The sequence below is a fragment of the Amphiura filiformis genome, chromosome 17 (genome assembly GCF_039555335.1).
Source record: "Amphiura filiformis chromosome 17, Afil_fr2py, whole genome shotgun sequence".
NCBI lineage: Eukaryota > Metazoa > Echinodermata > Ophiuroidea > Amphilepidida > Amphiuridae > Amphiura > Amphiura filiformis.
The window spans coordinates 51818192-51833536 of NC_092644.1; the positions used below are offsets into that span (position 1 = coordinate 51818192).

The following is a 15345-nucleotide window of genomic DNA, read 5'->3' on the forward strand; positions in this document are numbered from 1 at the left end:
TGGGGCTTATAGAAATCAATGTGGGTATTTTATAATGTGAAAGCAGACACTACCAAGAGTGTCTAGCAAAAGGTCTGCCATCTTTCTGCCAAGAGTGAACAAAAACAACTCTATGATCCCAACTGCCATCAAGTAATTCTCATAAGTTACAGTATTTCTAGGAGGGTGTAATTGGTTATCACAGCACCAGTGCAGCCAGTCCCTGTGTGAGTGGTCTGTGTGACTATCCTATCTACTTTTAAGTAATTCTCACCTTATTTTTCTTAGCAAGTTTCTCCTTGGTATTCTCCAACTCCTTGGCTATCTTCACCACATGCTTGCTCATCTTCCGCAGTGTCGCATGCAGTATCTCCCACGTGAACAGTTTGGTGAAATCTTCCGCCATGTATGGAGAAAAGATCCAGTTGACTACTGCAGGACAAGTCACAATCTGGGTCCTCAACATCTTGTCTACCAGCACAAATATCATCTTCACAGAGAGAGAAATTGAACAGAGAAGAAACAGGTGTATAAAAAACTACAGTAGATTCAAAACTGTCGTGCAATGCTGACAAATACCTGCCAACAGTGACACCTTTTATTCAGAGTTGTGGCTTAACTGTTACACACACAATCTGATTGGACTTCTACATGATTTTGGGTATCATCTATCAGGCCATAGAAGAGAGTGTGATGTGTCGTCATGGAACACATTATGTTGTCATGAACTACAGAAGTTTATAATGAGTTTCATCCATCACCATGATTTCAAAATGCATTGAATTTGAATGCATTTTGAAATCATTAATAGAGTATGACATGAATACAAATTATCAATTTTCATATTAAAACACAAAACAACATGCAATTTTTTTTTAGGTCAACCATGAATGATCCTAGCATTTAGGTCTAGGTCCAGGGACACTCCAAAACCGAAAAAATAAATAACTTAAAAAAAATAAAAAGGGGGGGGGGGGAGACTATACTCGAATGTGGGACTATACTCAGACGAATACGGTAATGGGATTAACTACCATAGCAATAGGTTCAAGCAATTTTTGATTATATCGCGCTGCAAGCGGTACCTCTGCATTGAACCATAGATGTCAAAGAGTAGGGATAATGACCTGTATCGTAATTCTATAGAATATTCATATCATGCTGATCACGTGCACAGTAAGATTAGTACCATTGAAAAGAGCTGTATTGTATTCAATCTATGATTGCAGACATGCACAGGTGATGAGTCCAACTTGCTTGTAGTGCAGTGCGATATAATCAAAAAATGTTTGAACCTATTGCTATGGTAGTTAATCCGATTAATACATTTTCACTTTCACAGCGAATTCTTCTATATATGCAAAATACTGGGAACAGAACTAGTTGACAGCTCCACTGTATTCAGCATTGTCTTAAAATGGTAGAATAATTTATAGATCAATGTATCTTTGTTTTGTTATCAAAAGTTTCTATCACTGTTCACACCGATACAAAGTAAGTTGCATACATTTTCTGGAATCTGTACTTACCTGTTCATGAGTCTGCCAAACCTCTCTGAGTTTCCTTAATAAATAGATCATACTATCCTCATCTTTTGCTAAGTATTTGAAAGCTGCATGGAATCTGAAATCAAAACAAAGGCTTGGTTATAAAGCATCAATCAACACTCTACAGGAATATTGCACCCTGAAGATGTTTTCACTTGAAATCAGCACTTCTTATGAAATAATTAATTGCAATTCCAGGTAAAACCACATGTGCCTGCTCACGGTCAAATTTTTTTTATTGCATGAGGCTAAAGGGCTTTGGTAGTAGGTTACAAAAGTCACATCAAAAATTCCTCCGAGCTTGTTGCCATAGCAACGGCAGATTTTATGATTTTAGTGATTTTTGCTTATTTTGGGGTGAAAATAAGAGAAAATATACACTTTTCTGAATTGCTCTTGACTTAAAATTTGAGGTCACATTAAACAAGCAACCTTACCACCATAAAGTACCATCTTTGCACTTTTCCCAGGTACAAAAAATATTTCAATAATATTTCCCCATGTGCAATTTTAGGGATGGGCAACATTGACAATTTAGCACTTTTGAAAAAATGACATTTTTACCCTATCTTTTAAGTCAAAAAACTAATTTTGCTTGAGCACCCAGAATTATTTTCTCAGATTTGGTGTTACTTGAGCAGACATTGCCCCTTCCAAATCTGGTAAAAAAACTCTGGGGCTGTTTGTCCTGTAAAGCCAGTGTTGCCAAAAAGTTTGCCAATTTTCAAAAAAATGCATTTTTTGAAATAATACATTTTCTACATATTTACTCATATAATTTTTTATACGACCAACTTAATTGAAATATTTACCCTTTGCGTACAAGATTTGACACACAACTGCTTCCGGAAGCAACACTTAAAGGCTGCAGAAGAGTCGTGTTCTGCAAAAACCGGTATTGCCAGAAAATCGGACTTTTTAAATCTATATTTCCAATAAGCGCATTTACTACAGGCTCTAGGGGGAGTTCGTGTACATGACTCTTTTAGAACATTTTCATGTTATATATGCAAAGACCTTCAAAAAAAGGTGGGTAAGAAGATCAGATCAAGTGCAATTAAAGATGGCGTCCAAAATGGCCGCCAAATAGGGGTTTCCATTAAAACACACTATAGCAACATGCAAATGATCTAATGATGAAAAAATATCGATGCAATTGATGTTTCTAATCAACAGAAATAAATATGTGCCCATTTTGTTTTATTCGGATCTTTTAAATTCAAAATGGCGTCCAAAATGGCCGCCAGGATAGCATATTTTCATTGAAATACACTAGAGCAACATGAAATTGATATCATAATAAAGTATTTTCAATGGAATTAATTTCTATAACTAAAAGAAATAAATATGCACACAATTTGTTTCATTTGAATCTCTCCAATTCAAGATGGAATCCAAAATGGCCGCCAAATTAGGATATTTCCAGTTAACTGTCCTAGTAATAATTAAGTACAAATATAGCAATAGAATTCATATTTACGACCCGTGAGTCAAATGGAATAAGCAGTGTGATGCCATGATTACTTATTTGGAGAGTACAAAGCTGTAGCATAGTGAACTTTAGTAGTTGTAGTCTAGTCAACTTTCATATTATAGCTGTAGCCTAGTTAACTATCCTAATGTAGCTATAGCCCAGTTAACTTTTCTGTAGCCTATTCAACTTTTGTAACATAACTGGTATGTAGCAGAGTCAATTTTCCTAACTTCTGAGTGCTAGTACCTAAGATCTGTTTGCAAGGATGGATTCTGGCTAATAAAGCAATCCCACTTCCCACGATGTTTCGCTTGATTAGATAGAGTGCAGCCCCCCTCCCGGGTGGGTATGCTCCACTGGAATGTGGAGATCGTGGGTCTTTGGGAGCTGACGGCGAACCGGTAAAAGGGGGTCTTTCGGAGCTGCAAACGGTTAGAATCAAGAGTCTTCCTTAACTTTCTGGTTGAAAATCGTCTGGAATAACCTAGAAAAGCATAAGGAATGACCATTTGTAAAATGGTCTTTTACAGCTGAAATTATAAAAATCAGGAGTCTTTCAGCCTCTACTTTCGTAAAATGCATGTGTTTTTTCGGAGCTGCGCGGTCCACACCATAGACCCTAGATATGAATTTATAGGGTCTATGTCCAAACACTGGGGTCTTTTCGGGTAACTGGTGATAACACTAAGCACCAACAATGGTACAAGTACCAGCAATGGTAAAAGAATGCGAGAGTCGGTGAAATACATAATGACCATGTAACCAAGAGGCCAAGGCTAGTTGATTGAGACACATTTATTTTATCATGTGACTAATGAATTTTATTAGAAATAATAGCCTAAAATCCATTCTAGCAATGTCTAGAGACAATTAAACTGTACTAGGCGGACGTCGGATAACTGGGTTTTGTAACACCTATGTTGTTCTACTGAGATGCTTTTTGGTCTTGAGTCTTTCTGGAATGGATTTTATGGTATACTTCTTATGACATTGATTAGTCACATGATAAATGTGTCTCCATCAACCAGCTTCTTGGTAATATACATGGTCATATGATCATGGCTTTATTAGTAATACATAATCCATCCTTGCAAAACGATTGTAAGTACTAGTACTAATACGTTAGGAAAGTGGACTCAGCTACAGTTACGTTACGAAAGTTTAATAGGCTACAGCTATGAAAATTATTATACTTAGTTCTCTGGGTTAATAGGATGAACAAATTTAATCTTTCCCCCGAGTAGGCCAGTGCACATAAACGTTGAAAAAAACAAAAACGTTTATCCTTAGCTCAATTGGTTAGAGCGTCGTGCTGGTAATACGAAGGTCGTCGGTTCGAATCCGGCCGGATGCCCTGTTTTGTCTGGGTGCTCAAGCAAAATTAGCTTTTTAGATTTTTTGACGTCAAAGATAGGGTAAAAATGTCATTTTTTCAAAAGTGCTAAATTGCCAATGTTGCCCATCCCTAAAATTGCACATGGGGAAATATTATTGAAATATTTTTTGCACCTGGGAAATGTGCAAAGATGGTACTTTATGGCGGGAAGGTTACTTTTTTAATGTGACCTCAAATTTTAAGTCAAGAGCATTCAGAAAAGTGTATATTTTCTCTTATTTTCACCCCAAAATAAGCAAAAATCGCTAAAATCATAAAATCTGCCGTTGCTATGGCAACAAGCTCCGGAGGAATTTTTGATGTGACTTTTGTAACCTACTACCAACGCCTTTCGCCTCATGCAATAAAAAAAATTTTCGACCGTGAGCAGGCACATGTGGTTTTTACCTGGAATTGCAATTAATCAATTTTTAATAATAATACATGGTTCTTTTAAGGCTCAAAATCTCCCAGGGAACTCAGAAATCGATAGATAAGCTTAAAAATCGCACCGAAATGACTAACTATGAACGTAGGATCAATGACTTCCGGTTCACTTTCGGGTTTGTGATGTTATTTTCGGCCATTACCGATCATGTGTGGACCATGGAAAGCTTACCAACACAAGAAAACATGGAAATTTCAGCATTTTTTAAACACTATGGTTGAAAAAATTGATGGGGGGCATTTAATAGAATGGGTGTTTAATAGAGGAAATACAGTATGTGCAATATTGTCAGTGTGAACGCCTCAATCCCACAGCAGCTGAAAGGTCTACCCCATTATGCTTTGCAGTACCATAATATTAATAGAACTGCACTTGCCATAGAAAATGTTGACAAAATCCCTTACTTCAACTTTCAATTACCCACTTAAACCAGGGTGCTTAGACTTTTGTTTGAGAAAACATGACCCCCTAGAGTATTGCAAAACTGCCAATAGCTCTCAATATTTAAGTGGTTTTTACTTGTTTTTTGTGTACATTTGCTATGGAGCAAATAGATACACTGCAATGCATGATGGGGATATTCCCTTCAGCTGCTTTGTCCCCATCCTCAACTAAACTTACTTTGCAAGAGCACTGAAGGAATGACTGAATGATTTACTACCCATGTACAGAATGGTCAGTGTGAACACCTCAATCCTCAGCTCATCTGGATTGGTGTCATCTGAGAAAACAAAGGAAAAACATGTTAGAGAAAAAAGAAAGTACATCAAAAAATTTAACTGCCAATTTAAGTTCAGTACCTTTGAAGATTTCAGCTAAACAAATAAGTAAAATACCAAAACATGTGACCACTTTCATACTGTAAACGTTCGCCTAATGGCGCTATAACTGGAATTTTAGACACAAACTAAAAGTGCCCTCCCATAAAAATCCCACCAGCAAATAAGGGCACATACCCTCATCCGACTCATTTCCCTTGATCGTGTCACATATTTGAATTTCTTGAGGTGACGAAAAAACCCTCGAGAGACCCACGTTCTATGTTTTTTGTTTGATTGCTAAATACAAAGGCGGATTGATTTTGACTGAAAAAATGTGCACAAAGTAAGTGAGGAGATTGTTCTTTTTTTTACAGATTTTTTATGGTCATTTGCAAAAAACAAACACACACTTACAAAAAGCCTGTTTGTTGTTTTTAGAACTTCAGAGCGCAATTTTGACACAACAGCGCGGTACAGCGACGAGGTACACAAGCGCCACTAGTCAGTCACGTTATGGTGCACAACCAAAGTCGCATTGAATATTTTCAGAAGTCCGTCACGATATGAACTGTAAATTAATCTGTCGTCACTACAAAGTATAATACTGCACATGCGCAGTATAGATGGCTGATTGGAATTAGTCTAGTCTTATATACCTACCATCCATGCTGTCATCATCTTTGGTGACAAAGAATTCCTTCATTAATGAGATGATTTCTTCTGCATTAGCCTTGGATTTGAATGCATCAATAAGTCGATGGGATTCCATGCATCCAGTGTGCTTGGCTGAAATTACAATAATAGTCCAATAAATAAATGTTTGTGATTTAACATGCAGTTCATCATATTTTCGTTGTTATTCTGCTCCCATTGACATACATCCATGTCATTTTCGCTTCAAAGAGGGCACAACCTAAGCGCGGCTCCTCTCATAATTTACATTGTCATTATCCCATAACAGCTCCCCATTGCACATGGTGGAGTGAGGCAAGTGAGGTAAAGCACCTTGCACAAGTGCACAACAAGATGGTGCTGCAGGGATTCGGACCCACAAAGCCTTAACTGCTGTGCCAATATGCCTTCATAGTTGTACTTAGAGGCCCATTCAGTAATTTGCTCATCCGGACGATCGTAAAAATCATCAAAATTCAGATTTTGGTACCTTTGTCATTGTCATAGATGTGCTAACATAGCATGTGAGTGGTTCAGCCGAAAGCCGTGTATTTAATACAAAATAAGACATTTTACACGAATCTGTAATTTAGATACTGACAGTATCTAAATTAGCTACATGTATCTGAATGGGGCTTCAACTTCGTCAGTACTGATGTTTTTTGCCAAATTTGTTATGTCAAAAATACCAAATGACAATTTGAATGACTTATCCTTCACTTTTATGCAATTTATAAACAATTTTAATCGTGAGGTAACCAGCTGGTCGTGGGGTCGAATCCCAAAATTTCATCACTGAAGCAAAGTAAAGAATACTTCTGTATACTGTACTACCTGCTAATAGATCTACAAGTGAGCATACTTCTTCATGATGACATCTCCAGTTAACATATTACAAAGACATTTAACAGAGCTATTCACTCAGCAATCATTCACCTGTTGTATGATAAACAAGATGCAATTCATTTGAAATACTCACAGGCATCTTCCATTTTGAATTTATTCACTGGGCCAGGCTTCCTGGGTAATAATGGGGCAAAATTCTCAGGAACACTCTCCACTATCCTCTGATGGTATGATAACCTGTAGAAATAAAAAATCCAAAAACAAATACTAATTTGTCATTCCAATATCTTGAGTAACTTTTTTACTGTGAACTTATTTCTAAAAGAATCAAAAATAGGGCTGTATTCAATAAAAGGATGTACCTCAAAACATAAGTCATAATTTAGATTGCCCCAAAGCAATTACACACACATTATAAAAATGAAATGCACACAATATGCATTATATCTGTATTAACACTGGATTTTCAAAATAATACTAAAATAAATATATCTTAATCCTGTTTATGTTTGAAAAAATAAGTTGGGTCAAGGACAACTTTATTGGAAAAGTAATAAAAACGTGTGGGCCGGCAGGTAATTTTAGGTTGGTTCGTGTTACGCCACTTTTCAAACAATTATTTTTTTATGCCATACATACAGACAAGTTTAAGTGTTGCAATTCAATATACACGTATGTAATGCAGTAACTATTATTAACATATCTGGTACTGATCTCAAAAAGGGCTCTGTATATTATATAATACAACTCTAGTATTATTTGCAAACTTGAATCACATTTTTAAAGAAATCTGGGTTTACATTTCAGCCTTTTTGTCCAGTTTATACAAGATACATGATACAAGATATTTTATTTTCCCATAATTCACATGAAATCACACAGTATATATTTTAAAAACAAAGGCAATATCAAACAACGAATTATGGAGGGATGACCAGAAGGCCAGTAAGGCCAGAGGAAGTCACCCCTTAACAAAGAAATGTTACCATCAAAAAAAGTAAAAAACAAAACAAAGCATAACAAACAAACGAGAAACACAATGCTCAAGAATTAATCATATTTTGAGATCAAGTCACGTTTATATATCTTACGGAAATGTTTCAATGAATTTGCCGTTTTTATTGAATTTGGCAATGAATTCCATAATATTGGACCAGCAGTACGAATGGCATGGTCAGTAAATGTTTTGTTGTTCTTCATTAAGTTGAATTTATCTGCGTTTCTCGTTTGGTAATTATGAATATTGGAACGTAGTGTAAAGAAGCCATCAAATACTGAACTGACCACGCTGATGCAGCCGATTCACCACCACCACCATCAACAACAAATGTCACCACTACATGTACCACAAAATATAGGACTTACCTCATGCATTTGTGAAGCACTTCCCTCACAAACTTGGGTTTGGGTAATTCAGGATCCATCTGTAGACAGTCAGTCCTGAACAAATGACAGCAACATTACACAATCAGAAGATTTCAGGATTATTTATTATTTCAGGATTATACCCTTGGTCCATTAAGTGGAGCGGAGAGTGGCTTTGCTTGAAAAAAGCTGAAGTAGAACAACAACAAAAAAAAAGCTGAAAAACAGAGTGAAATTGGCAAAATAAATAAAAATGCGTCAATTTGAATAGTCAAAAAAGCTGAATACAGCTGATCAGCTGAAAAATCTCATGCCTGTGCCAACCCAGACATTTTTTTTACTTTCAGAATGACTTGTGTTATTATTAACTGCCCATACAACTTTCTTACCATTCATCCCAGCTCCATCTGAATTGGAAGTTACTGAGATGATGTGCAAACCAGTTAACCAAACGATCCACACAATTGAGGTTCATGGTGTCCAATCTCTCATACAGCATCTCAGTGGCTTGTGCAAGCTGGGTTCAGTTAGTTAAGGAATATTATTTTAGTAATTGTTTTTAAGCTCATTTCAAATCAAAAATAATAAATAAGGACTGCTGACAAACATTGTCCTTGGTTACAGCTCCAAAGTCAGGGTCGGTCGTTTGGTTCACATTATTTTTGGGTTAGTCGGAAAAGGGATACATAATTTTTAAAGGCAACATTTTATCTTGACGTTTAGTTGACTTTCATATAATCAATCACAGGCATACACACACCCCTCTCTTTTATATTCCTCCAAGTGTGGAGTTTTCAACCGTGGAATTTCACACATCCACATTCTAAAAATGGAGTTCAACCGCAGAGTTTTACACAAACAAGTACATAATCAGCTCACTGTGGAGGTCTTTGTATTCTATTCCCCGTCTATGGCTAAAAGACACTATTTTTGATGATAACTCAAACATGGAGCTCAACAGTTGGATCAGGCTCGACAGTTGGTATGCATGTAAATAAGCAAAACTCCCGTTTGAAGGCGGATACAATACACAAATCCTATATTTTTAATGGTGCAACAAAATTGCCACTCAATAAGGATACAACTTGAGGCAGAGAGCTTGGTTGCAATTTACACAGCTCCAGGAAGATGGCAGCATGGAATATCTCAATCCTAGGTGGCTGAGGCAAGCTGAACATCTCAGAGAATACCACTTCTGCTATCATGTAATTGAGTGGAACCTGAGCTTTAGCATGGAAACTCACTAACTGTGCAGCGCTGTAAGAGGAAAAAGAAATCAATTCAACAATAAAATCAGTTGCTTTAAGGGTATTGTGAGAAAGCTAAACATTTTGTTTTGGAACCGAGGAATATCCCAAGAGTTGCAGCAACTGAGAGTCATTAACCATCACAGTATCACTTGTTTTCCATTTTTACATCTACTACATCTTCCCCCTGTAATATATCAAATAGCTGACAAGGGACTTGGTGCTTGTGACCAATTTGTTGTCATGGCCCAATAAGCTATGTCCGACTCTTTGTGACCCTTTTAATGATTGAGTTGCACTTCTGCATATCCAGAGCTGATCTGTAGGCATTGTTTAGAGACATGCCTGTTAGATCTTTAATTCTATCAGTCCAACAAAGTTTTTGTCTACCACGTCTACGGCTAGTGACCAACAGTAGCGCAATGTCCAAATATAAAATTTCACTGATTCTTATGCTCAGCTTGACTCCTAAATGTAACTGATATCAAGTCTTCAAATAAATTCTATATCAATTGTAGCATGGTATGTGATCAATACTGAAGACTTGATCACACCGATATATCTTCTCTATCGCACTTACCATTCTTTGCGTTCTTTATGACACGAGTTAATGATGGCCTGCAGTTGGTCTTCCACAAGATATCTTTCAATGGAATGATGGCCTGGTAATGTGGGACCCTTAAAATGGGGGAAAATAAAAAAATATTGAACAGTCCTTGTTATTTACAAAGAAATTCAGAATCAAAGAGAACATTTCAATTATATTATTCTTTTCTTATAACAGACCATTGATCAATAAACATAAAGTATATCTCTAAATTTCTGCAGGTTGTGTGGTTTTAGTTTTCATCACAGTCCAGATTATAAGTATACCAAGTCCAATGCTTTTCCTATTTTGATTTTGCACATCTCCCTTCCTGTTTTTTGCCTAAGGGGAAGAAAAGAAGGAAGGTAAAAAACCCTTACCTCTGGAGCATCTGTGTAATCAAACATCCTGAAGACGACCTTTGGCACTGGGTAGACAGACTCATCTGTGTGGGGTGGTGGTGTGAATGCTGGTAGTGGGTGTAAGGCAGTCTCACCAAGTATACCCTCAAATGCCAGGTAGGGGCGTCTTATGCACTTGGTTATCCAGTTGTCTTTACGAAGCTTCTGCATTTGAGCCCATAAGCTGTCTAGATACTGAAAATATAAAGATATAGAAATGAGACATCGGCAACTAGTAACGGTGCTATTGAGTTTCAGCCAAGAAATGGGATCAAACTACTACAGAGGGTTGCCAAACCTGCGATTTGGTAGCCCAATTATGAGATTTTAACATGTTTTAATTAATGACTTCTTGGCGACTTCAGAGCTTGAATGGTCAAACTTAATTTTTAGCCACTTCTTAGTGAATTTTGCTACAAAAACAACTTGAATCATGATGTTTTCAAAGACGATTTTTAGATAAAATTCACACAAACTATTATAATTTAGGAAATTTTTGGCAACCCTAAGGATGCTTTCATGGTCTTGAGTCACTGAAATTTCAGTGTAGTAACTGGATTCCTTGTCCCTATAATATACATAACTTTTGTTACCAGTGTGTTATTATTTTTTGAGAAAAATGCAAAAATAGTCACAAATTTATCAAGGGGTGTAGTACCACCTTAAAGTAAAGCTGAATATCACCACTTTTTGGCTGCATCATGCATTTGGAGAATCAGAATAACACATCTCTACTAGGAATCTCTGTTAGCGCAGCCATACTCTCATAATAATATCCATCTACTTACATCTTCTTGTGGATGAGGTGAATCACTATGCCATACTCTCAACATGGGAAGATGGTCTTTCTTTCGGTTTCTGCAATATACAATGTGATAATAATCAAAATGGCTATATACCATGTCAGCACAGCAAGTACTACCTCGCTTTATGGTCTTACAAAGAAATTAAAATGGAAGAAAACTGGCTTGGTATAATATGTGAAATCAATCCACATTGTATAAACGAATCACAAGCCAAGTGAGGGTCAGGATTAAGTCGGCCATAGCTGGGGGCCTTCCGTGCCAAACTAGCTTAGTTCGTTTGGATTGCGATCCAAGACGCCCACTATCTCGAGCGCATCGGAGCGTGTAGCACTTGCGCCGCGTCATAGGAACAGTAAACCGCGTCATAGGAACAGTAAACGCTGCACGCCTGTGGTACTGGTGTCGCGTAAGATGGATGGAAGCACCCAGCTATGGCCACCAGTGAGGTGTAGTGAATGTGTCAAGTCGGATTTGTGCATTGCCATGCTCGAGTACTAAAAACAGGTGCATATAATGAGAGAATTAAGGAATGCTGGTCCATCCGCAAACTACACACAAAAAGTCAGAGTTCTCCTATCTTATTCAATGGTTTCTAGCCTACCAGTACACAGATTTTACACTTGACTTCTTAATTGATTTATAACATCCATCATATCAATGATATTTGATCTTACTCATTGATATTATTCAGCAGGGTATTAAAAAAACAGGGTTTTTTTTTCTTAGTCAACTTGGAAGAATCAGAGGCTTTACTAGATAATTATATAAATATACTAGAATTGTGCTGATATATTATGACGATATAGTTGCTCAAACTCCAAATCTGTTTGTGGAGCGTGTCTGCCTTTCGTCTCCTTTGTCAAAAAAAACCCAACTCCTTTAGAAGCATATATGCTTGTTGATGGAATTCTACGGTATTTCAGCATAATAGTAGTATGCACCCTAGTAAAATCCTCTTGTGAGTTCCATGACAATATGAGGAAAGCATTTTTCACCATACCCTATTACTCACCCCAAGTATCTGTCAATGTTGTCCATCATTTTGTTGAGCTCCTCTGGTTTTTTTGCCGCCAACTGTCCACCAATCTAGAAATTTAAAAGATGAATACTACATTTACACACAATTGCTAAAAGCCTCAACTCAAGAATGACTAGTGATTGGAGCATTTATTCCACAGTTCCTATTTCATTGTATTGAATGGCAGCATTATTTCCAGGCAAAATTTCCAGTGTGAATTTCACAACAAAGTCAATCAGATCGAATATGGTTCACATAATTCCTACAGATTTGAATGACTTCATATCTTTTCACTCCACTGCACATACACAATATTTTTAATTAGTAATATATCTTAATCGAAAGAGCTCTTTAATATATACTCTGACAGTTTTCTGGTACAAAAAGTGCAGCATTTTTTTAGCCACAGCATACATGTATGGGACATAATGGCGACTACCTACCCATGGCAAACTAGACAACACAGCGTACACAAACCAATCAGAACGCACTTGAGGGATGTCATCTTCCATGGTGACAGTTATGAATGATTCAAACATGGCCAAGATGGTGACAGGATCTACCACACTACAGTTGCCCAGATCTGACAGGAAGCGTACAATCACTCTAGCCTTCTCCCACTCATTGGCTTTCATGTAGTCCTTCATGAATTTGAAGAGAAGATCTGCAAACTAAACAAGAGGAAAAAACACCTGCTTCATTTGATGCACTTCTATTTTGTGATTAAAATAGAGTTGAAAATATTTCATGATGTGATTAATTTCAGGCTTTAACCATCATCTGGTGTATTGGTCATAACAATTTGCCGACTTTATCACAAGCTGATGATTGTAAAAAATCAGGTTGATTCATAGTGACGAAAACCGATAGCAAATTTATCAAGAAATGAGCATAATGAAAATGTAAATAGAGCAATCACTTTCCTTCAAACTCTTCTTCACTTATGTAACTCATCCAAACTTTTTTTAGCTCAATGATGACGTTCAAATGAAATCACTCCCCTGACAGCTCTCCTAAACATCCTCAGGAGAGCCATTTATAGCTCACCTACAATTTTCAACATTCAAATTCAAACACAAGTCCATTCAACAAATCATTTTCACAAGCCACAGAGGTAATCTCATTGAACATTTGATAACATTTGACTGGTAGCCCTGGCACCTTTTGTTATAACAATCAGGTAGCAACAGCTGATCATCTAATTGTGACTTTGGCCTCCTCCAAACATGGTCTTAATACTAGACTTACCTCTCCGCCTGTACCTGGGTTCTTGGCATTGAGTAATCCTGCTAAGGTTGTATATACTGTTATCTTCTCTGGCTGCATAACAGCACTGCAAATCACAAAGATAATTTGATTAACTTTAATAATAAGTCAAAAAAACATCATGTTTTACTAGACACTGAATCATTCTATTTGTTTACTAAATGCATTTCCCACCCAGGGGTCGAAATAAGCGATAGCCCGATAGCCATGGCTATTAGGTTTTCTGTCGGGCTATTGGGTTTTATCTCCATGTAGCCCGTCGGGCTACAGGGGTTTTCATGCGCAGAAAAATGAAAACATGTGAAAGAAAAATAAAAGCTTCGATCTCCAATATTTACGGCCTGTCCAGAAATTATGTAACACAAGGCGGTTCTCGAACCACGAGTCTCGCCTGCTTTTGTGACCGCCTGCTTTAGCGATAACTGTTGGTAGAGAGGTAAATGAATTTGGCGGTTATCGGCTGGGCACGATTATCTGGCCGATGGTAACTGTACCCACCAAGTTTCATGCCCATGCAACAGTTTTTACTAATATGACCTCAGATGACCCCTGGTGGCCCTGAAATGACCTTCTAAAATTTTGGCACTAAATGTTGACTGTACCCCTTGTGCTAAGTTTTATGCCCATACGACAGTTTTTACTAATTTGACCTCAGATGACCCCTGGTGGCCTCGAAATGACCTTCCAAAATTTGGCTTTAAATGTTGACTGTACCCATCAAGTTTCATGCCCATATGAGTTTTTACTAATTTGTCCTCAGATGACCCCTGGTGACTCAAATTACCTTCCAAATATTTGGTTTTAAATGTTGACTGTACTCACCAAGTTGCATGACCATACGACAGTTTTTACTAATTTGACCTCAGATGACCCCTGGTGACCCGAAATGACCTTCCAAATCTTTGACTTTAATGTTGACTGTACCCATCAAGTTTCATGTCCATCCAACAGTTTTTACTAATTTGACCTCAGACCCCTTGTGACCCGAAATGACCTTCCAAAAATTTGGCTTGAAATGTTGACTGTACCCACCAAGTTTCATGTCCATACGACAGTTTTTACTAATTTGACCTCAGATGACCCCTGGTGACCCCAAAATGACCTTCCAAAAATTTTGCCTTGAAATGTTGACTGTACCCATCAAGTTTCATGCCCATACGAAGTTTTTAATAACTTGACCTCAGATGACCCCTGAGTGACCTCGGATGACCCCGTAATGACCTTCCAAAATTTGGCAAAACCAAAGAACTATTTCATCAAAGTAATAAATCAAAACAGAAAGATGCTTCCTTTACGAGTTATCACTCATTGAAAGTGCTACTTTGCTATACTTTACATGGAAAGCGACTATCTTAAAGTCGTCATATTTCCTTAATTACATGACCGATCAAGCTGTTATTGGGATATGTGATGCACAGTTGAAAATTAATTATTAAAAGATTTGGTGACCTCAGTTGACCTTTGACCTTGTATGTGACCTTTGACCTCACGAAATTGGATGAAGTATGTTGCGCTGAAAAATCAAATTTGGCAATACCAAAGAACTATTTCATC

At 37.3% G+C, this 15345-nt stretch overlaps 1 protein-coding gene across 1 annotated transcript in view; it reads right to left on the bottom strand.

Moving 5' to 3' along the window:
• The window catches only part of LOC140137945 (nuclear cap-binding protein subunit 1-like), a 31141-nt gene that overhangs the window by 7557 nt on the left and 8239 nt on the right, over window positions 1–15345 (bottom strand). Inside the window, exons 4-17 of the mRNA XM_072159751.1 lie at window positions 13774–13858; window positions 12969–13196; window positions 12520–12593; window positions 11490–11559; window positions 10681–10896; window positions 10295–10392; window positions 9550–9724; window positions 8857–8984; window positions 8468–8542; window positions 7236–7339; window positions 6245–6370; window positions 5445–5544; window positions 1509–1602; window positions 254–469 (exon numbers count right to left, since the gene is read on the bottom strand). Of these exons, the coding sequence (XP_072015852.1) occupies window positions 254–469; window positions 1509–1602; window positions 5445–5544; window positions 6245–6370; window positions 7236–7339; window positions 8468–8542; window positions 8857–8984; window positions 9550–9724; window positions 10295–10392; window positions 10681–10896; window positions 11490–11559; window positions 12520–12593; window positions 12969–13196; window positions 13774–13858 (1789 nt within the window). The remainder of the gene's footprint in view (window positions 1–253; window positions 470–1508; window positions 1603–5444; window positions 5545–6244; window positions 6371–7235; window positions 7340–8467; window positions 8543–8856; window positions 8985–9549; window positions 9725–10294; window positions 10393–10680; window positions 10897–11489; window positions 11560–12519; window positions 12594–12968; window positions 13197–13773; window positions 13859–15345) is intronic.